This window comes from Bombina bombina, chromosome 1 (assembly GCF_027579735.1).
Source record: "Bombina bombina isolate aBomBom1 chromosome 1, aBomBom1.pri, whole genome shotgun sequence".
NCBI classification, from domain to species: domain Eukaryota; kingdom Metazoa; phylum Chordata; class Amphibia; order Anura; family Bombinatoridae; genus Bombina; species Bombina bombina.
This window is the reverse complement of record NC_069499.1, coordinates 1,125,320,289-1,125,344,754: the sequence shown is the minus strand read 5'-3', so window position 1 is coordinate 1,125,344,754 and position 24,466 is coordinate 1,125,320,289. Positions and strand designations below refer to the sequence as shown.

The 24,466-nt window shown below is 44.3% G+C and overlaps 1 protein-coding gene across 1 annotated transcript in view; it reads right to left on the bottom strand.

Moving 5' to 3' along the window:
* RAPGEFL1 (Rap guanine nucleotide exchange factor like 1) overlaps positions 1-24,466 on the bottom strand; it is a 124,526-nt gene that overhangs the window by 37,199 nt on the left and 62,861 nt on the right. The window contains exons 8-9 of the mRNA XM_053698327.1: positions 18,100-18,222; positions 11,370-11,548 (exon numbers count right to left, since the gene is read on the bottom strand). Coding sequence (XP_053554302.1) covers positions 11,370-11,548; positions 18,100-18,222 — 302 coding nt within the window. The remainder of the gene's footprint in view (positions 1-11,369; positions 11,549-18,099; positions 18,223-24,466) is intronic.

Below are 24,466 nucleotides of genomic sequence, written 5' to 3'. Positions count from 1 at the left end.
AACATGTGATACTCAGTGCTGTACAGGCCACACACTAGTCTGCAGGCTCCAGTACCTAACTAACATGTGATACTCAGTGCTGTACAGGTCACACACTAGTCTGCAGGCTCCAGTACCTAACTAACATGTGATACTCAGTGCTGTACAGACCACACACTAGTCTGCAGGCTCCAGTACCTAACTAACATGTGATACTCAGTGCTGTACAGGTCACACACTAGTCTGCAGGCTCCAGTACCTAACTAACATGTGATACTCAGTGCTGTACAGGTCACACACTAGTCTGCAGGCTCCAGTACCTAACTAACGTGTGATACTCAGTGCTGTACAGACCACACACTAGTCTGCAGGCTCCAGTACCTAACTAACGTGATACTCAGTGCTGTACAGGTCACACACTAGTCTGCAGGCTCCAGTACCTAACTAAAATGTAATACTCAGTGCTGTACAGACCACACACTAGTCTGCAAGCTCCAGTACCTAACTAACATGTGATACTCAGTGCTGTACAGACCACACACTAGTCTGCAGGCTCCAGTACCTAACTAACATGTGATACTCAGTGCTGTACAGGTCACACACTAGTCTGCAGGCTCCAGTACCTAACTAACATGTGATACTCAGTGCTGTACAGACCACACACTAGTCTGCAGGCTCCAGTACCTAACTAACATGTGATACTCAGTGCTGTACAGACCACACACTAATCTGCAGGCTCCAGTACCTAACATGTGATACTCAGTGCTGTACAGGCCACACACTAGTCTGCAGGCTCCAGTACCTAACTAACATGTGATACTCAGTGCTGTACAGACCACACACTAGTCTGCAGACTCCAGTACCTAACTAACATGTGATACTCAGTGCTGTACAGGCCACACACTAGTTTGCAGACTCCAGTACCTAACTAACATCTGATACTCAGTGCTGTACAGACCACACGCTAGTCTGCAGGCTCCAGTACCTAACATGTGATACTCAGTGCTGTACAGACCACACACTAGTCTGCAGGCTCCAGTACCTAACTAACATGTGATACTCAGTGCTGTACAGACCACACACTAATCTGCAGGCTTCAGTACCTAACATGTGATACTCAGTGCTGTACAGACCACACACTAGTCTGCAGGCTCCAGTACCTAACTAACATGTGATACTCAGTGCTGTACAGACCACACACTAGTCTGCAGGCTCCAGTACCAAACAAACATGTGATACTCAGTGCTGTACAGGCCACACACCCTAGTCTGCAGGCTCCAGTACCTAACAAACATGTGAATACTACATTGCTGTACAGGTCACACACTAGTCTGCAGCTCCAGTACCGTAAACTAACATGTGATACTCAGTGCTGTACAGACCACACACTAGTCTGCTGGCACTAGTACCTAACTAACATGAGATACTCAGAGCTGTACAGACCACACACCTAGTCCTGCAGGCTCTAGTACCTAACATGTGATACTCAGTGCTGTACCAGCCACACACCAGTCGCAGGCTCCATACCTAACTAACATGTGATACTCAGTGCTGCAGGTCACACACTAGTCTGCAGGCTCCAGTACCTAACTAATATGTTAAACTACATTGCTGTACAGACCACACACAGTCCTGCAAGCTCATACTAACTACATGTGATACGAGTGGCTGTACAGACCACACACTAGTCTGCAGCTCCAGTACCTAACACATGTGATACTCATGCTGTACAGGTCACACACTAGTCTGTCAGCCTCCAGTAACCGTTACTAACAGATATGTGATACTCAGTGCTGTACAGACCACACACTAGTCTGCAGGCTCCAGTACCTAACTAACATGTGATACTCAGTGCTGTACAGACCACACACTAGTCTGCAGGCTCCAGTACCTAACTAACATGTGATACTCAGTGCTGTACAGGACACACACTAGTCTGCAGGCTCCAGTACCTACTAAATGTGATACTCAGTGCTGTACAGACCACACACTAGTCTGCAGGCTCCAGTACCTAACTAACATGTGATACTCAGTGCTGTACAGGTCCACACACTAGTCTGCAGGCTCCAGTACCTAACTAACATGTGATACTCAGTGCTGTACAGACCACACACTAGTCTGCAGGCTCCAGTACCTAACTAACATGTGATACTCAGTGCTGTACAGACCACACACTAGTCTGCAGGCTCCAGTACCTAACTAACATGTGATACTCAGTGCTGTACAGTCCACACACTAGTCTGCAGGCTCCAGTACCTAACTAACATGTGATACTCAGTGCTGTACAGGTCACACACTAGTCTGCAGGCTCCAGTACCTAACTAACATGTGATACTCAGTGCTGTACAGACCACACACTAGTCTGCAGGCTCCAGTACCTAACTAACAGTGATACTCAGTGCTGTACAGGTCACACACTAGTCTGCAGGCTCCAGTACCTAACTAACATGTGATACTCAGTGCTGTACAGACCACACACTAGTCTGCAGGCTCCAGTACCTAACTAACATGTGATACTCAGTGCTGTACAGACCACACACTAGTCTGCAGGCTCCAGTACCTAACTAACATGTGATACTCAGTGCTGTACAGGTCACACACTAGTCTGCAGGCTCCAGTACCTAACTAACATGTGATACTCAGTGCTGTACAGGTCCACACACTAGTCTGCAGGCTCCAGTACCTAACTAACATGTGATACTCAGTGCTGTACAGACCACACACTAGTCTGCAGGCTCCAGGTACCTAACATGTGATACTCAGTGCTGTACAGGACCACACACTAGTCTGCAGGCTCCAGTACCTAACTAACATGTGATACTCAGTGCTGTACAGACCACACACTAGTCTGCAGGCTCCAGTACCTAACTAACATGTGATACTCAGTGCTGTACAGGACACACACTAGTCTGCAGACTCCAGTACCTAACTAACATGTGATACTCAGTGCTGTACAGACCACACACTAGTCTGCAGGCTCCAGTACCTAACTAACATGTGATACTCAGTGCTGTACAGACCACACACTAGTCTGCAGGCTCCAGTACCTAACTAACATGTGATACTCAGAGCTGTACAGACCACACACTAGTCTGCAGGCTTCCAGTACCTAACATGTGATACTCAGTGCTGTACAGACCACACACTAGTCTGCAGGCTCCAGTACCTAACTAACATGTGATACTCAGTGCTGTACAGACCACACACTAGTCTGCAGGCTCCAGTACCTAACTAACATGTGATACTCAGTGCTGTACAGACCACACACTAGTCTGCAGGCTCCAGTACCTAACTAACATGTGATACTCAGTGCTGTACAGACCACACACTAGTCTGCAGGCTCCAGTACCTAACTAACATGTGATACTCAGTGCTGTACAGGCCACACACTAGTCTGCAGGCTCCAGTACCTAACTAACATGTGATACTCAGTGCTGTACAGGTCACACACTAGTCTGCAGGCTCCAGTACCTAACTAACATGTGATACTCAGTGCTGTACAGACCACACACTAGTCTGCAGGCTCCAGTACCTAACTAACATGTGATACTCAGTGCTGTACAGGTCCACACACTAGTCTGCAGGCTCTAGTACCTAACATGTGATACTCAGTGCTGTACAGTCCACACACTAGTCTGCAGGCTCCAGTACCTAACTAACATGTGATACTCAGTGCTGTACAGGTCACACACTAGTCTGCAGGCTCCAGTACCTAACTAACATGTGATACTCAGTGCTGTACAGACCACACACTAGTCTGCAGGCTCCAGTACCTAACTAACATGTGATACTCAGTGCTGTACAGACCACACACTAGTCTGCAGGCTCCAGTACCTAACTAACATGTGATACTCAGTGCTGTACAGGTCACACACTAGTCTGCAGGCTCCAGTACCTAACTAACATGTGATACTCAGTGCTGTACAGGCCACACACTAGTCTGCAGGCTCCAGTACCTAACTAACATGTGATACTCAGTGCTGTACAGACCACACACTAGTCTGCAGGCTCCAGTACCTAACTAACATGTGATACTCAGTGCTGTACAGGTCACACACTAGTCTGCAGGCTCCAGTACCTAACTAACATGTGATACTCAGTGCTGTACAGACCACACACTAGTCTGCAGACTCCAGTACCTAACTAACATGTGATACTCAGTGCTGTACAGGTCCACACACTAGTCTGCAGGCTCCAGTACCTAACTAACATGCGATACTCAGTGCTGTACAGGACCACACACTAGTCTGCAGGCTCCAGTACCTAACTAACATGTGATACTCAGTGCTGTACAGACCACACACTAGTCTGCAGGCTCCAGTACCTAACTAACATGTGATACTCAGTGCTGTACAGACCACACACTAGTCTGCAGGCTCCAGTACCTAACTAACATGTGATACTCAGTGCTGTACAGACCACACACTAGTCTGCAGGCTCCAGTACCTAACTAACATGTGATACTCAGTGCTGTACAGACCACACACTAGTCTGCAGGCTCCAGTACCTAACATGTGATACTCAGTGCTGTACAGACCACACACTAGTCTGCAGGCTCCAGTACCTAACTAACATGTGATACTCAGTGCTGTACAGACCACACACTAGTCTGCAGGCTCCAGTACCTAACTAACATGTGATACTCAGTGCTGTACAGACCACACACTAGTCTGCAGGCTCCAGTACCTAACTAACATGTGATACTCAGTGCTGTACAGACCACACACTAGTCTGCAGGCTCCAGTACCTAACTAACATGTGATACTCAGTGCTGTACAGACCACACACTAGTCTGCAGACTCCAGTACCTAACTAACATGTGATACTCAGTGCTGTACAGACCACACACTAGTCTGCAGGCTCCAGTACCTAACTAACATGTGATACTCAGTGCTGTACAGGCCACACACTAGTCTGCAGGCTCCAGTACCTAACTAACATGTGATACTCAGTGCTGTACAGGTCACACACTAGTCTGCAGGCTCCAGTACCTAACTAACATGTGATACTCAGTGCTGTACAGACCACACACTAGTCTGCAGGCTCTAGTACCTAACTAACATGTGATACTCAGTGCTGTACAGACCACACACTAGTCTGCAGGCTCTAGTACCTAACATGTGATACTCAGTGCTGTACAGGCCACACACTAGTCTGCAGGCTCCAGTACCTAACTAACATGTGATACTCAGTGCTGTACAGTCCACACACTAGTCTGCAGGCTCCAGTACCTAACTAACATGTGATACTCAGTGCTGTACAGACCACACACTAGTCTGCAAGGCTCCAGTACCTAACTACATGTGATACTCAGTGCTGTACAGACCACACACTAGTCTGCAGGCTCCAGTACCTAACTAACATGTGATACTCAGTGCTGTACAGGTCACACACTAGTCTGCAGGCTCCAGTACCTAACTAACATGTGATACTCAGTGCTGTACAGACCACACACTAGTCTGCAGGCTCCAGTACCTAACTAATATGTGATACTCAGTGCTGTACAGACCACACACTAGTCTGCAAGGCTCCAGTACCTAACTAACATGTGATACTCAGTGCTGTACAGACCACACACTAGTCTGCAGGCTCCAGTACCTAACTAACATGTGATACTCAGTGCTGTACAGGACACACACTAGTCTGCAGGCTCCAGTACCTTACTAACATGTGATACTCAGTGCTGTACAGGTCACACACTAGTCTGCAGGCTCCAGTACCTAACTAACATGTGATACTCAGTGCTGTACAGACCACACACTAGTCTGCAGGCTCCAGTACCTAACTAACATGTGATACTCAGTGCTGTACAGACCACACACTAATCTGCAGGCTCCAGTACCTAACATGTGATACTCAGTGCTGTACAGGCCACACACTAGTCTGCAGGCTCCAGTACCTAACTAACATGTGATACTCAGTGCTGTACAGACCACACACTAGTCTGCAGACTCCAGTACCTAACTAACATGTGATACTCAGTGCTGTACAGGCCACACACTAGTCTGCAGACTCCAGTACCTAACTAACATGTGATACTCAGTGCTGTACAGACCACACGCTAGTCTGCAGGCTCCAGTACCTAACATGTGATACTCAGTGCTGTACAGACCACACACTAGTCTGCAGGCTCCAGTACCTAACTAACATGTGATACTCAGTGCTGTACAGACCACACACTAGTCTGCAGGCTCCAGTACCTAACTAACATGTGATACTCAGTGCTGTACAGACCACACACTAGTCTGCAGGCTCCAGTACCTAACTAACATGTGATACTCAGTGCTGTACAGACCACACACTAGTCTGCAGGCTCCAGTACCTAACTAACATGTGATACTCAGTGCTGTACAGACCACACACTAGTCTGCAGGCTCCAGTACCTAACTAACATGTGATACTCAGTGCTGTACAGACCACACACTAGTCTGCAGACTCCAGTACCTAACTAACATGTGATACTCAGTGCTGTACAGACCACACACTAGTCTGCAGGCTCCAGTACCTAACTAACATGTGATACTCAGTGCTGTACAGGCCACACACTAGTCTGCAGGCTCCAGTACCTAACTAACATGTGATACTCAGTGCTGTACAGGTCACACACTAGTCTGCAGGCTCCAGTACCTAACTAACATGTGATACTCAGTGCTGTACAGACCACACACTAGTCTGCAGGCTCTAGTACCTAACATGTGATACTCAGTGCTGTACAGACCACACACTAGTCTGCAGGCTCCAGTACCTAACTAACATGTGATACTCAGTGCTGTACAGACCACACACTAGTCTGCAGGCTCCAGTACCTTACTAACATGTGATACTCAGTGCTGTACAGGCCACACACTAGTCTGCAGGCTCCAGTACCTTACTAACATGTGATACTCAGTGCTGTACAGGCCACACACTAGTCTGCAGGCTCCAGTACCTAACTAACATGTGATACTCAGTGCTGTACAGGCCACACACTAGTCTTCAGGCTCCAGTACATAACTAACACGTGATACTCAGTGCTGTACAGGTCACACACTAGTCTGCAGGCTCCAGTACCTAACTAATATGTGATACTCAGTGCTGTACAGACCACACACTAGTCTGCAAGCTCCAGTACCTAACTAACATGTGATACTCAGTGCTGTACAGACCACACACTAGTCTGCAGGCTCCAGTACCTAACTAACATGTGATACTCAGTGCTGTACAGGTCACACACTAGTCTGCAGGCTCCAGTACCTAACTAACATGTGATACTCAGTGCTGTACAGACCACACACTAATCTGCAGGCTCCAGTACCTAACATGTGATACTCAGTGCTGTACAGGCCACACACTAGTCTGCAGGCTCCAGTACCTAACTAACATGTGATACTCAGTGCTGTACACACCACACACTAGTCTGCAGACTCCAGTACCTAACTAACATGTGATACTCAGTGCTGTACAGGCTACACACTAGTCTGCAGACTCCAGTACCTAACTAACATCTGATACTCAGTGCTGTACAGACCACACGCTAGTCTGCAGGCTCCAGTACCTAACATGTGATACTCAGTGCTGTACAGACCACACACTAGTCTGCAGGCTCCAGTACCTAACTAACATGTGATACTCAGTGCTGTACAGGTCACACACTAGTCTGCAGGCTCCAGTACCTAACTAACATGTGATACTCAGTGCTGTACAGGCCACACACTAGTCTGCAGGCTCCAGTACCTAACTAACATGTGATACTCAGTGCTGTACAGACCACACACTAATCTGCAGGCTCCAGTACCTAACATGTGATACTCAGTGCTGTACAGGCCACACACTAGTCTGCAGGCTCCAGTACCTTACTAACATGTGATACTCAGTGCTGTACAGACCACACACTAGTCTGCAGACTCCAGTACCTAACTAACATGTGATACTCAGTGCTGTACAGGCCACACACTAGTCTGCAGACTCCAGTACCTAACTAACATGTGATACTCAGTGCTGTACAGACCACACGCTAGTCTGCAGGCTCCAGTACCTAACATGTGATACTCAGTGCTGTACAGACCACACACTAGTCTGCAGGCTCCAGTACCTAACTAACATGTGATACTCAGTGCTGTACAGACCACACACTAGTCTGCAGGCTCCAGTACCTAACTAACATGTGATACTCAGTGCTGTACAGACCACACACTAATCTGCAGGCTCCAGTACCTAACTAACATGTGATACTCAGTGCTGTACAGACCACACGCTAGTCTGCAGGCTCCAGTACCTAACTAACATGTGATACTCAGTGCTGTACAGGCCACACACTAGTCTGCAGGCTCCAGTACCTAACTAACATGTGATACTCAGTGCTGTACAGGTCACACACTAGTCTGCAGGCTCCAGTACCTAACTAACATGTGATACTCAGTGCTGTACAGACCACACACTAGTCTGCAGGCTCTAGTACCTAACTAACATGTGATACTCAGTGCTGTACAGACCACACACTAGTCTGCAGGCTCTAGTACCTAACATGTGATACTCAGTGCTGTACAGGCCACACACTAGTCTGCAGGCTCCAGTACCTAACTAACATGTGATACTCAGTGCTGTACAGGTCACACACTAGTCTGCAGGCTCCAGTACCTAACTAATATGTGATACTCAGTGCTGTACAGACCACACACTAGTCTGCAAGCTCCAGTACCTAACTAACATGTGATACTCAGTGCTGTACAGACCACACACTAGTCTGCAGGCTCCAGTACCTAACTAACATGTGATACTCAGTGCTGTACAGGTCACACACTAGTCTGCAGGCTCCAGTACCTTACTAACATGTGATACTCAGTGCTGTACAGACCACACACTAGTCTGCAGTCTCCAGTACCTAACTAATATGTGATACTCAGTGCTGTACAGACCACACACTAGTCTGCAAGCTCCAGTACCTAACTAACATGTGATACTCAGTGCTGTACAGACCACACACTAGTCTGCAGGCTCCAGTACCTAACTAACATGTGATACTCAGTGCTGTACAGGTCACACACTAGTCTGCAGGCTCCAGTACCTTACTAACATGTGATACTCAGTGCTGTACAGGTCACACACTAGTCTGCAGGCTCCAGTACCTAACTAACATGTGATACTCAGTGCTGTACAGACCACACACTAGTCTGCAGGGTCCAGTACCTAACTAACATGTGATACTCAGTGCTGTACAGACCACACACTAATCTGCAGGCTCCAGTACCTAACATGTGATACTCAGTGCTGTACAGGCCACACACTAGTCTGCAGGCTCCAGTACCTAACTAACATGTGATACTCAGTGCTGTACAGACCACACACTAGTCTGCAGACTCCAGTACCTAACTAACATGTGATACTCAGTGCTGTACAGGCCACACACTAGTCTGCAGACTCCAGTACCTAACTAACATGTGATACTCAGTGCTGTACAGACCACACGCTAGTCTGCAGGCTCCAGTACCTAACATGTGATACTCAGTGCTGTACAGACCACACACTAGTCTGCAGGCTCCAGTACCTAACTAACATGTGATACTCAGTGCTGTACAGACCACACACTAGTCTGCAGGCTCCAGTACCTAACTAACATGTGATACTCAGTGCTGTACAGACCACACACTAATCTGCAGGCTCCAGTACCTAACTAACATGTGATACTCAGTGCTGTACAGACCACACACTAGTCTGCAGGCTCCAGTACCTAACTAACATGTGATACTCAGTGCTGTACAGACCACACACTAGTCTGCAGGCTCCAGTACCTAACTAACATGTGATACTCAGTGCTGTACAGACCACACACTAGTCTGCAGACTCCAGTACCTAACTAACATGTGATACTCAGTGCTGTACAGACCACACACTAGTCTGCAGGCTCCAGTACCTAACTAACATGTGATACTCAGTGCTGTACAGGTCACACACTAGTCTGCAGGCTCCAGTACCTTACTAACATGTGATACTCAGTGCTGTACAGACCACACACTAATCTGCAGGCTCCAGTACCTAACATGTGATACTCAGTGCTGTACAGGCCACACACTAGTCTGCAGGCTCCAGTACCTAACTAACATGTGATACTCAGTGCTGTACAGGCCACACACTAGTCTGCAGACTCCAGTACCTAACTAACATCTGATACTCAGTGCTGTACAGACCACACGCTAGTCTGCAGGCTCCAGTACCTAACATGTGATACTCAGTGCTGTACACACCACACACTAGTCTGCAGACTCCAGTACCTAACTAACATGTGATACTCAGTGCTGTACAGGCCACACACTAGTCTGCAGACTCCAGTACCTAACTAACATCTGATACTCAGTGCTGTACAGACCACACGCTAGTCTGCAGGCTCCAGTACCTAACATGTGATACTCAGTGCTGTACAGACCACACACTAGTCTGCAGGCTCCAGTACCTAACTAACATGTGATACTCAGTGCTGTACAGACCACACACTAGTCTGCAGGCTCCAGTACCTAACTAACATGTGATACTCAGTGCTGTACAGACCACACACTAATCTGCAGGCTCCAGTACCTAACTAACATGTGATACTCAGTGCTGTACAGACCACACACTAGTCTGCAGGCTCCAGTACCTAACTAACATGTGATACTCAGTGCTGTACAGACCACACACTAGTCTGCAGGCTCCAGTACCTAACTAACATGTGATACTCAGTGCTGTACAGACCACACACTAGTCTGCAGACTCCAGTACCTAACTAACATGTGATACTCAGTGCTGTACAGACCACACACTAGTCTGCAGGCTCCAGTACCTAACTAACATGTGATACTCAGTGCTGTACAGGCCACACACTAGTCTGCAGGCTCCAGTACCTAACTAACATGTGATACTCAGTGCTGTACAGGTCACACACTAGTCTGCAGGCTCCAGTACCTAACTAACATGTGATACTCAGTGCTGTACAGACCACACACTAGTCTGCAGGCTCTAGTACCTAACTAACATGTGATACTCAGTGCTGTACAGACCACACACTAGTCTGCAGGCTCCAGTACCTAACTAACATGTGATACTCAGTGCTGTACAGGCCACACACTAGTCTGCAGGCTCCAGTACCTAACTAACATGTGATACTCAGTGCTGTACAGACCACACACTAGTCTGCAGGCTCCAGTACCTTACTAACATGTGATACTCAGTGCTGTACAGACCACACGCTAGTCTGCAGGCTCCAGTACCTAACTAACATGTGATACTCAGTCCTGTACAGGCCACACACTAATCTACAGGTCACATAGCACTGTGTAGGATGTACCATAGGACACACTCAGATGTCACGTCACAGCATACACTGCACTCACCAACACATAAAACACACCTCAGGACACACATTACTCTGCAGGACTCACATGGCAGCTGTCTTGATGAATTTCTTGAGTAGCTGTGTGCGCCGTGCCAACCCCTCGCACAGCAGAGTCTGTGTACTGACCCAGTGTTGCACCTCGCTGCACCGCTGCAGTAGCAGCTCTAGGTTGGCTGTCTCTCTGCGCCCTCGCTCAGCGTGGAACACGTAATCTACAAACTCCATCTGTAAAGACGTGGAAGACAATAACAGTAATATATCCACCACACGCAAAAAACATAAATTATGCTTACCTGATAATTTTCTTTACTTCTGATGGGAAGATTCCACAGCTGCATTCATTTCTTTTGTGAATTCAGAACCTGGTCACCAGGAAGAGGCAAAGACACCCCAGCCAAAGGCTTAAATACCTCCCCCATTTCCCTCTTCCCCCAGTCATTCTGCCAAGGGAACAAGGAACAGTAGGAGAAATATCATGGTGAAAAAGGTGCCAGAAGGATAAAAACTAAAATACGGCCGCCCCATAGGTAAAACGCGGGCGGGGAGCTGTGGACTCTTGCCATCAGAAGAAAAGAAAATTATCAGGTAAGCATAATTTAAGTTTTTCTTCTTAAAATGGGAAGAGTCCACAGCTGCATTCATTACTTTTGGAAAAACGATACCCAAGCTATAGAACCTTCACCAACCCAGAGGGGGAAAAAAAACGGAGGACCATAAGATATCTAAAGGACCACCAACTACGGTAAGAAAACCTCAAAATAACTAAAGCGAACCCAAGGTTGCTAAAGACATCCGCCCAGGGAAATGAACAAGAAGAATGAACAAGAAGAACCGAGGTCTACCCTCAGATCCCTAACACAACAAAATATGACTTATGGTGCTCCAAGGAAGCCGTAAGCTCCCCACTGTACCATAGTCTAGCAGACACAACCGCTAAAACTAGTCAAACATAGGTAGCATATAAAATAATAAAAGAAATTCGGAGCCTGCAGACAAGGATTAGAAAAAAACTATATATCCTATCAGAGAAAAAAGGCTATCTAGTGAAAACACACAGCCACCTCTGAACGAGAATTTACAAACTCCAGCATCAAGGCAGCAAAGCTGACCCTAAGCCAACGTGGGAGACCATCCCACAGAGAAGGCCGAAAAATATCGACAAAGACTCTTATCCACGACAAAAATCCAGACGTTAGAAGAACATCCAAAACCAGCAGCCTATGAAACCAGAGGAGGGATGAAACACAGTGAACCCCCCACAGAAGGCAGGAACCAGGATAGAAAGCTGCCACAGCAGGATTCAAACTCCAAGTTTTTAGCTATTAGGCAGGGTAGATATCCCCTAGGCCACATGGACTTGCAGCAACTTGAAGTACATGGTCAAGACTCAACAGAGCAGCCAGATCCCCGACCCTCACTCCGAAGTAACAGACCCAGTCCAAAAGGATTGGCAACGAATACAAAGAATACAAAATTCTCTGAACCACACCTCAGAAGAAGGAGGGGCCGAAAGGGAACAAACCCATGGGAAAACAACTCTGACCATTATTTAATTTTGCTTGCTACCACAAAGCCAAGACAAAAATACTACGTGCTTGGGTTCCAGAACCCCTACACAGCTCCCTTCCAAGAAGGACCACTCCCAACCAAGGGAGATAGGACATTGAACTACAGCGTTCCAGTACCAGAATCCAGTCCCAAGACCTCTTGCAAGCAAGGAAGGACAGAACCCCTTGTAAAACAAGAAGAGAAGGAACTCTGGGGCTTCTTGGATACTGTATTCTGAAAACCTCCCTGAAGGAGGGCAAATGCAAAGGAACCACTTCCCCAGAGAAACAGTAAAAAAACAATTGATAAAAGACCAATTCAGCCATACTGACAGCTCAGTTAAAACAAACAACCACAAGCCCACATCAAGGTGCAATAGCTGCCCCTGACAACAACTGTAAGATCCCGCCTGAGAGACAGCAAAACTAACCCTTAGGCAGTTATCAAATCTCTACTGAAAGGACATGCGGATGTTCCAAAACCGAAAGGTTTAAAACCCAACCGACTAGGACCGATCCAGATCCGGACTCCGAATTGCAGACAAGAGACATGGCCATAAGCAAGACCCCCAGAATCCAAGACCAGTCCATGCTCTAACCGCCTGAGGAACCATCAAGTCACTTCATAAGGAGGAGTGCACCCTAGGCAGTGCATCCCACATCCCAATGTCCCTGGACATTGGACGCTCGAAATAGATTCAGACCAAAGAGCCTAGAGAGACATCTTAACAGGCCTAAGTAGAGGGCAACCAGCACCCGGAGGTGCGTCTGATTCCAGGACCCTCGGCTTGCAAACCCAGAGAGCTAGATCTCTTAGAGAGTCAAAGGGGAACACCACCCTCTAAGACAATAGGTTTACAAGGGACAGGCTCCAAACAAGCCCTTAGGATGAGAAGACGATAATATCTCCAAAGACCCTAACAGGATCAGTCTCCCAGAAAATCCTGTACCACACAGGAAAAAGAGTGGGAGCCTCACAACTCCTGGCAGGCAAATTGACTAGGGGAAAATGCTAGGGGAAAAGCAAAAGGGACTAACCCCAACCCCTGCGCTTCCAATAGGAGAGCGTACAACATACTAAAGTAATAAGGACTTCAGGGCACAGATGACCCGACCACCCAAGAAGAGAAAAAGTAGCCCCAGCAACAGAGGCATAACTAGAAACCACAGGGCTCAGGTGCAAGAATCTAAGAAGGGCGCCCCACCCCTCCTACCCCTGGTACTTGCGACTAGGCCACAAAAAACAGACATCCAGAAGATACCAAGAGTGAAAACGAAAATCGCCCTCCATCTGGTACCCCCGACGCCCAAAGGTCATCCAAACCTCCAAACTCAATGGGAATGGATAAACTTCGCTTCCAAGGCCAAAGGACCTCTCACGATGAGCCTCAGCAGGCTCCGAGTCCGGAACACCCTCAACAGTAAGAACGGGAGGCGGACCGATGCAGACCCTCCAATTTCTAGTAATGGAGGCAACAAGAAAAAATGAACACTTATCAAAGTGAACAACCCAACACCCGACAGGGTAACCAGCACAACGGCACCACGTGGGTGACATGAACCGTAAGGAACAGTTGCTAGCGCCCGGCCAGGACCAGCCTGGTACGAGAACACTCCAAAACTGTCCAAGGTCCAAGAAAAATTAAAGCCCCCGAAGGGATCGATAACATAAAATATAAACATAACTGTCATAACATATAAATGTCATTATATAGCTCTGCACAACTTTGAGGAAGTGCTCATGTGACCCAAAAATCGAAAGTATCAGTTCCAGAGAAGAAACGTTCCCAAAACAGAAAATCATAACAGACATGAGCTTCGTAAAACAAATTAAACACATCCTATTCGGATCAAATAAATGAAGGCAGCACCAGTGGGTAAACACCCAAGGAGAATGGGCACGCTAACAGGACCAGCCAATCAGTGGCCCCATTCTCCTAAGCTCAGAACTGGAACAGATACTTAAAGCAAAGAAAAACGGAGACGTCAAGGAGATTGGCTTCATCCCCATACGTCTAACCAAGTTTGCCATCCGGCACAGAAGACCGAGGATCCCTCTGCCCAGTAGGACTGGAATCCTTCAGCACCACCAAAACATGCCTAAGTAGTACATGAAGACATGCCAGTCTATAACGGAAGGCAAAATGTTCCCCCGCCGGATCGATGAACGACCCCGGCCCCGAGGGAGGGGCCCCTGAAGCCTCAGAGGCCATCGCTTCCTCAGAAGGTCGTACAGACTCAGGCGATCTCACTCTCAAAGGACCCTGGTTAACAGAACATGGACAGTATCTTAAAATATCTCTTGGGAGATATAAATGTGCCAGAGCCATAGATATGGCCATGCGGAACCATGCCGTAACCTCTGAAGGAAACAAGCTGCCTTCCGGAGAAGGAGTAACGGCCATAGGGACACCTGCTGCAAAAGAAGGTTCTGGGGCGCGCGCCTCACCGGACATGGAATCATCAGGGGTGGATGGCTCAATGCACTCTACGCTACTCTAGCACGGAACATAACTGATGGACATGGATACTCCTCACAAGACGTATACTCCGAGTCGGAGATGTCCGTCTCTAAAAAATCAGAATCCTCCATAACTTGGAGAGAAAAGCTGAACGGTACCTTACACCCCCAATGGCTGGGGCACTCACCACCCCCTGTGAACCAGACAACTAACGGACAGACTCTCTCCGTCGTCACTAGGTCAGAGTACGGAAGTGGAATTACAACATGACCACACCCGGTCACGCGGTTCTCCGTGTAATCCAGCAAAAAAAGGTGCGCCAGTCCAAAAGGACCACGCAGTCTGATGATAAGGCCGTTATGTTCCGAATAGCCATGAGCCCAAACATCACTACACATTAGCAGACAGAATCATATAACAAACATGATTAAAGTCCCCCCTGTTCAATAACCCCCCACAGGAGATATTAACCCTTGATTCCATAAGATAAAGGAGTCCCACTGGGACCCTGACTTCTTTCGTTACATTCACATATCGAAATAAAATGAAACGATCTTACCGGAATCTACGCCATGGAACAGGAACTAGGCCCTTCAAGTGTGACAGATAGTAGCATCGCTTCTGACATGGACTTGAGGGAATAAAGGCAGGCAGCGAAACTCGTCAACGCTGATTGCCAAGGAGCTGTTAACATGAGTCGGGATGGTTTCGCAAAGACGACACTCCCTGCATCTCCAGACTCTAACTTTCATCCATGCTCTCACTGAGAGGCTGACAGGATTACTTAAAACTTCAGTCCCATTTCGAAGAGTAGTACCCTCCATAAGAGACTAACTTCAATCTTCTGACACTTCTCTGCCAACCTCCTGTGACGAAAGGCAAAGAATGACTGGGGGATGATGGAAGTGGGGGAGGTATTTAAGCCTTTGGCTGGGGTGTCTTTGCCTCCTCCTGGTGGCCAGGTTCTGAATTCCCAAAAGTAATGAATGCAGCTGTGGACTCTTCTCGTTTAAGAAGAAAAGAGTGGTGATAACATTTGCGCAGTTAACTATTTGGTAGCTTCCCATGACCAATGGTTTTCTAGCCACTTTGAAATTGTTATTTATTTTTTTCCTTAACTCTAGCACAGTCCATTTGTAGATTTATTACATAATATTTAACTAATTTAACTGTTAGTTTGCTGTGACCCCGTCAGCCTCTGATTAATTTGTCAGCATACTATACCACAGTGGTGATATAGTTGGCAGTAAGAAGGACAACATTTTCATCCTCACTTCAGTTTAATGTATTTTTAATAGTGGGTTAGTTGTTCACCATTTTTTTTATCAATCATGTGACGTACAAAGGATCATAATACATCTTTTGAATGAGGAGTCTCTTCTATCTCAATGAAAAAGTCTTATGTGGATATTTTTTATTCTGAGAAAGAGAGATAGTTCTAGCTCTCTCAAGTTTTATCACACTGAGGCCTAGATTACGATTGGAGCTCAATATTGCGCTTGCACAAGCATGATATTGCCGCTCCACTCAGTAATACAAGCAGACGTAATTGTGTGCTGGTATTACAAGAGAGGCACAATGCGAGCACTCACAAGCGCGCACTTCCATAGGCTCCAATGGGAGCCTTGTTCTCATGTCGTCAGACACAGCAAACCACCCAGTGCAGCGCAGTGGGCAATTCGCACAGCAAAATAAAACTATATGTATATGAATATATACATAGATTTTTATGTGTTTATATGGGTATATACACATATTAATACAAATGTATATAAGCATATAATGTATGTAACAGATATATTTAAAGTGAAAACACTGGGCCCCATAGACATCAATGTAAAGACACTTTCAGTGCTGTTTTTTTCTAACACCCTCACTTTAACCCCTTATAACTGCTTTGTGCAGGTTTTTTTTTAATAAAAATAAAGCTGCTCATATTTTTTTTATTTGTATAGTACTGTCCTCTTTATTTTGGAGGCAATTGGGGCACTTTTTTTCATTAACCAGAGGTCTGACCTCTGGTTAATTGGCGCTAAGTGTGAAATGAAACCTCAAGCTCGCAGAAGCATTAACCAGACACTTTTAATGATTGGTTATTTAACGTGCGCACGTTGAAATAGCGCTCCACTCTTAATCTAGCCGTGAATCTGGTGTATAATGTAGCAATTGGTATTTTCACATTACACATGTGATATCTAGAGGATGATATGACCCCTCAATGTAAACAGAGTACTCTTCTTTTTTAAGAGACTTGCCTTATGGGTAATGGAATTATTTAGGCACAGTTTCAGAACCCTACCACGTTTATTACTCTAAGCAAGTTGTGTGTCCAATTGGTTACAAATCTGCCCTTTCCAAATTTGACATTTATATACAAGGTGTCAAGTGAAAATTTCTTCTTTCAAATGAAGGTTCCTGTGCCACTGTAGGTTACACAGGTACTGAATTATAGGCTCTGTGTTTGCCTATCTAAAGGAATCAGACCTTAAAGTGAAACTAACAGGATGAGCATGTTTGCGTAAAACTGATATGATTTCTAAGTGTCTATTGGTCACTGTCATAAAGGGACAATTATAACAGAAAAAAAATTGTTATTTAGCCAAGAAACACCTAGTTCTGCTCATTAATACAACTGCTGATCAGACATGTAAGTGATGCAATGACATATGAATTTAGGCAAATCTGTGTTATCACTGTGTTGTGGGTGTTAATTAACTGAACAGCTATACAGATTATTTTTTCCTGTGCTGTGCATTGATTGGCTGACCTCATGAACACAGCTGAAGAGTTCCCAGTGAAAAGCACTCAAGTGATTGGCTAAATCTTCTGCCTCAATACGGTGAATGTGAGAATCTTCTGGAGGCAACTGGACCTCCTCCGGGAGAGGGACCTGTAAGCAAAGACAGATTAGAAAAAACAGACACTATACACATAGAGATAGCTTCACCAAGGTCACATTATCTTTGTGCTCTTTACCCAGTGAAGCTTGTTTACCAATACCAGGATATATTTATATCTCCTCAACAAGCTTTTTCACAGGTTAATGTGCAACAAACTGTATTCAAATCCAGAGCCATCTCAATCCATTAACCAGAAACATTACTGAAACCACAAAACCTCTATTGTATTCCACCAGGAAATGCATTTATTTGCATGTTTAGCACAAGATTTCTAGAAATATTTTTCAAGACATTTACTTTGTTGAAACCCTATTTTGACCATTGCAGTATAATACTTCTGAGCTTTGTGCACAACTTTTTGTTGCTAACAAACTCACATATGTTTAGTATTGTACAGTCCACCATGTCAAAAAAGAACAAAAAAGCCTGTACACAAGGTAAACAAGCACCCCTTAGAGCTAGATTTATTAAAGCTGAGGCGTACAGGGGCCCCTCAGCTCGCCTGTGGCGGGGCAAAATTACCCATAGGTATTCGCCATTGCACACAAGCGCAATTTTGCGCTCACGTGCAATCCCACCTCCTGCCCGCGCACAGCCAATCACGCGCGGGCAGGAGCTGTCAATCTCCTCGGTCTGACTAGACCGAGGAGATTGAATTTCGCCACATTAGAGGTGGCGAAGAGGTTAGGGAAGCGGCGGTCTGGTGACCGCTGCATGATAAATAACGGCAAGCAAGTTCTTTTGAGAACTTGCAGCCAAAGAGGTTTAATAAATCTAGCCCCTTATTAGGAGTGTGAAACATCTTTAAAAAGTTGACAAAAAAAGTTAAAAGGGGCACCCTAGAACACAAATAATACTAAAAAAAATAATAGCAATAAAAGTTTCTGCCTAATAGGGGAAAATAACATCAATATAAGTTCAATATCATACAGCTTTGTCACATTAATAGGTCTGAGATGACAACGCAAAACCTTCAAGAAAAAATACAATTGAGTGTCCATAAAAGTCTTAAAATACCACAAAACTGTTTCCAGTAACACTTAGACAGCTCCTTATAGCGAGATGTTGGCCCACCTCGTAGAGATGATATTTAAAAAGCAGAACACCATATGGGCACCACATGTACCTAGTACAATCTAATATAATACTGCAAAAAGAGGTACACTCACATATAGCATCTCCAGGTGCTATATCTGCAGGCTTCAACCTCACAGTCATCCAGCAGACTGATGCCAAGATAATAAATGAACCCAGAATATCCGTCTATCTTCCGTGAAGTCAAAACTCGAAAACAGATGTGCAGTAGCAAGTGTATATCATAATAAAATTATGTATTAAAAACAGTGACATATTTCTCAGCCGTACATATGTTTGCTCAGGTTTTTAACAATTGAAATGCACACTTACTATATATATATATATATATATATATATATATATATATATATATATGTGGTACTCCAATCAGAAAAACCCTCATACTAAGTATTCCCTATAAAAACTCCCAAACCCTAACAATTCAATTAGATCGATGCACAGTTTCATGCTGGGATACAGTTGTATTATGACAATATGCATCACTGTTTATTCTTTGTTAGTTTAGATATTAACTGTATAGAGTTTTAAAGTGTTTTTATTCATTAAGTCTGATAGAAGGAAGTGTTGAAAATGTTGCTTTAGAGGAGCCGTTATGGTTCATTACTGTTTTTCCCTTTATTATATAGTTAGGATTGCAAGTGCTGTTATGTAGATTGGGAGATCTCATGGATGAAATGGAGGTATGTAGTAGTTAGATGTGGATTGATCTATTTGAATTGTTAGTGGATTTTCAGGATCTAGGTTTCAATAGTCGCTATGTGTAATACTCCTCTTAGCCGGAGGGCTTTTCTGATTGGGTCACCACACAGGTGTTAATCAATTCTGTTATTGCTCATCGTGTGTATATATACATATATATAACAAACAGCCTGTGTATGCATGAGAAACGCATTGCTGTTTTTAACTTTATTTTTAATAAATAATTTTATTATGATATACACTTGCTACTGCACATCTGTTTTCGACTTTGGCTTCACCAAAGATAGACGAATATCCTGGTTCCAATTATTATGTTAACTTTAGTCTACTGAGACCTGTAAGGTTCAAGCTTGCAGATATAGCACCTGGAAATACTTCAGATATGTGTGTGTAACTCATTTTGCTATACTGAAAAGTTATATTAGACAGTACTAGTGCATGTGGCACCCTTGTGTTCTGTTTGTTTGTTTTTTAGAAATTTATCATGGGCTTTGAAAAGTGTTATATGGACATAGATGCTCAATGCACTGCAATGTTTCATGTGCACTGTAGTAAAAATACTGTCACTTATCCTTTAACATATCCTTAACAAATGGGTTATCAATCTGCCAAAAATAATGACAGAACTCTGTGTATGCCATAGGTAGTCACAAAATGCATTGCCTTGTAGTAGATGCCAAGATTGTTACGTGGGGAAAATGATGGCTTAAGGATAGACAACAGAAGGTTTCAATTAATGGAGTACATTCAAATATGGGGTCAGTTCTTGCAAATAAATGTGATCTAAAATGCAATTACCAATTGCCAAATTATGCATTTAGTATCTAAAAACCCAAAGGCCAATTACAGACTCAATCCTGCATTACTGACTTTAACCAAGGAGGAACGGGACTTAGGAATTATTATTATTTTAGATGATTTAAAATTTGGTAGACAATGAAGCAGTGCAGCCGGTAAGGCCAGTAGAATACTCAGTTGCATTGAGAGAGGTATTAGCAGCAGATCACGTGTTAGGCATAATCTTAAATACTGTGTACAGTTCTGGAGACCATATCTCCAGAACGATATAAATAAACTAAAAAACATCCAAGGGAGGGCAAAAATGGTACATGGTCTAAAATATAAAGGGCCAGATTACAAGCTAAATATTTTTTACTGCAATCCAGACACACCTGAGGAAGGGGGAAGAGCCCAGAAACGCATCATGAGGATTGTCTAACCTGGCCAGGCAAGCAGTGTTATTGTCTTTCCAAATAGTGCTTTTCATAGTGATTGTTAAAAGCCAACGCCTAGATTTAGAGTTTTGTCGGTAAAGACCCGCAGTGCTAACACGCCTTTTTTTCCAGCGCACCCTTAAGACAACGCTGGTATTACGAGTTGTCTGAATGGCTGCGTTAGCCTCAGAAAAGGGACCGTTGAGCATAATTTAACTCCACTTCAACCCTCAATACCAGCGTTGCTTACGGTAGCGGTAAGCTGGAAAAACGTGCTCATGCACGATATCCCCATAGGAAACAATGGGGCTGAGCTGGCTGCAAAAAAAACTAACACCTGCAAAAAAGCAGCGTTCAGCTCCTAACGCAGCCCCATTATTTCCTATGGGGAAACACTCTCTAAGTCTACACCTAACACCCTAACATGAACCCTGAGTCTAAATACCCCATACCTTACACTTGTTAACCCCTAATCTGCTGCCCCCGCTATCGCTGACACTTGCATTTTATTATTAACCCCTAATCTGCCACTCCTGACACCGCCGCAACCTACATTATACCTATGAACCCCTAATCTGCTGCCCCTAACATCGCCAAAACCTATATTATATTTATTACCCCCTAATCTGCCCCCCCCAACGTCGCTGCCACCTACCTACACTTATTAACCCCTAATCTACTGACCGGACATTGCCGCCACTATAATAAATGTATTAACCCCTAAACCGCCGCGCTCCCGCCTCGCAAACACTATAATAAATTTTATTAACCCCTAATCTGCCCTCCCTAACATCGCCGCTACCTACCTACAATTATTAACCCCTAATCTTCCGCCCCCAACGTCGCTGCTACTATAATAAAGTTATTAACCCCTAAACATAAGTCTAACCCTAACACCCCCCTAAGTTAAATATAATTTAAATTAAACAAACTAAATTTACTATAATTAAATCAATTAATCCTATTTAAAACTAAATACTTACCTATAAAATAAACCCTAATATAGCTACAATATAACTAATAGTTACATTGTAGCTATTTTAGGATTTATATTTATTTTACAGGCCACTTTGTATTTATTTTAACTAGGTACAATAGCTATTAAATAGTTAATAATGATTTAATAGCTACCTAGTTAAAATAATTACAAAATTACCTGTAAAATAAATCCTAACCTAAGTTACAAATACACCTAACACTACACTATCATTAAACTAATTAAATAAATTACCTACAATTATGTAAACTAAAATACAATTAAATAAACTAAACTATAATACAAAAAAAACAAACACTAAATTACAGAAAATAAAAAAATTTACAATAAGTTTAAACTAATTACACCTAATCTAAGCCCCCTAATAAAATAAACAATCCCCCCAAAATAATAAAATGCCCTACCCTATCCTAAATTACAAAGTAATCAGCTCTTTTACCAGCCATTAAAAGGGCTTTTTGCGGGGCATTGCCCCAAAGTAATCAGCTTTTTTACCTGTAAATAAAAATACAATACCCCCCCAACATTAAACCCACCACCCACATACCCCTACTCTAAAACCCACCCGATCCCCCCTTAAAAAAACCTAACACTACCCCATTGAAGATCACCCTACCTGGAGCCGTGTTCACCCAGCCAGGCACCGATGGGCCAGAAGTGGACATCCGGAGCGGCAGAAGTCTTCATCCGATCGGGGCAGAAGAGGTCCTCCAAGCGGCAGATGTCTTCATCCAAGCGGCATCTTCTATCTTCAATCAACCGGAGTGCAGCGGAGCCATCTTGAATCCAGCCAACGCGGAGCCATCCTCTTCTTCCGATGTCCTAACAGCGAATGAAGGTTCTTTAAATGACGTCATCCAAGATGGCGTCCCTCGAATTCCGATTGGCTGATAGGATTCTAATTAATTAAGGTAGGGAAAATCTGATTGGCTGATGCAATCAGCCAATCAGATTGAAGTTCAATCCGATTGTCTGATCCAATCAGCCAATCGGATTGACCTCGCATTCTATTGGCTGATCGGAACAGCCAATAGAATGTGAGGTCAATCCGATTGGCAGATTGGATCAGCCTATCGGATTGAACTTCAATCTGATTGGCTGATTGCATCAGCCAATCAGACTTTTCCTACCTTAATTCCGATTGGCTGATAGAATCCTATCAGCCAATCGGAATTCGAGGGACGCCATCTTGGATGACGTAATTTAAAGGAACCTTCATTCGCTGTTAGGACATCGGAAGAAGAGGATGGCTCTGTGTCGGCTGGATTCAAGATGGCTCCGCTCTGGTTGATTGAAGATAGAAGATGCCGCTTGGATGAAGACATCTGCCACTTGGAGGACCTCTTCTGCCCCGATCGGATGAAGACTTCTGCCGCTCCGGATGTCCACTTCTGGCCCATCGGTGCCCGGCTGGGTGAACAGGGCTCCAGGTAGGGTGATCTTCAATTGGGTAGTGTTAGGTTTTTTAAGGGGGGATCGGGTGGGTTTTAGAGTAGGGGTATGTGGGTGGTGGGTTGTAATGTTGGGGGGTATTGTATTTTTATTTACAGGTAAAAGAGCTGATTACTTTGGGGCAATGCCCCGCAAAAAGCCCTTTTAAGGGCTGGTAAAAGAGCTGATTACTTTGTAATTTAGGATAGGGTAGGGCATTTTATTATTTTGGGGGGCTTTTTTATTTTATTAGGGGGCTTAGATTAGGTGTAATTAGTTTAAACTTATTGTAATTTTTTTTTATTTTCTGTAATTTAGTGGGGGGGTTTTTGTATTATAGTTTAGTTTATTTAATTGTATTTTAGTTTGCATAATTGTAGGTAATTTATTTAATTAGTTTAATGATAGTGTAGTGTTAGGTGTATTTGTAACTTAGGTTAGGATTTATTTTACAGATAATTTTGTAATTATTTTAACTAGGTAGCTATTAAATAGTTATTAACTATTTAATAGTGATTGTACCTAGTTAAAATAAATACAAATTGCCTGTAAAATAAATATAAATCCTAAAATATCTACAATGTAACTATTAGTTATATTGTAGCTATATTAGGGTTTATTTTATAGGTAAGTATTTAGTTTTAAATAGGATTAATTTATTTAATTATAGTAAATTTAGTTTGTTTAATTTAAATTATATTTAACTTAGGGGGGTGTTAGGGTTAGACTTAGGTTTAGGGGTTAATAACTTTATTATAGTAGCGGCGACGTTGGGGGTGGCAGATTAGGGGTCAA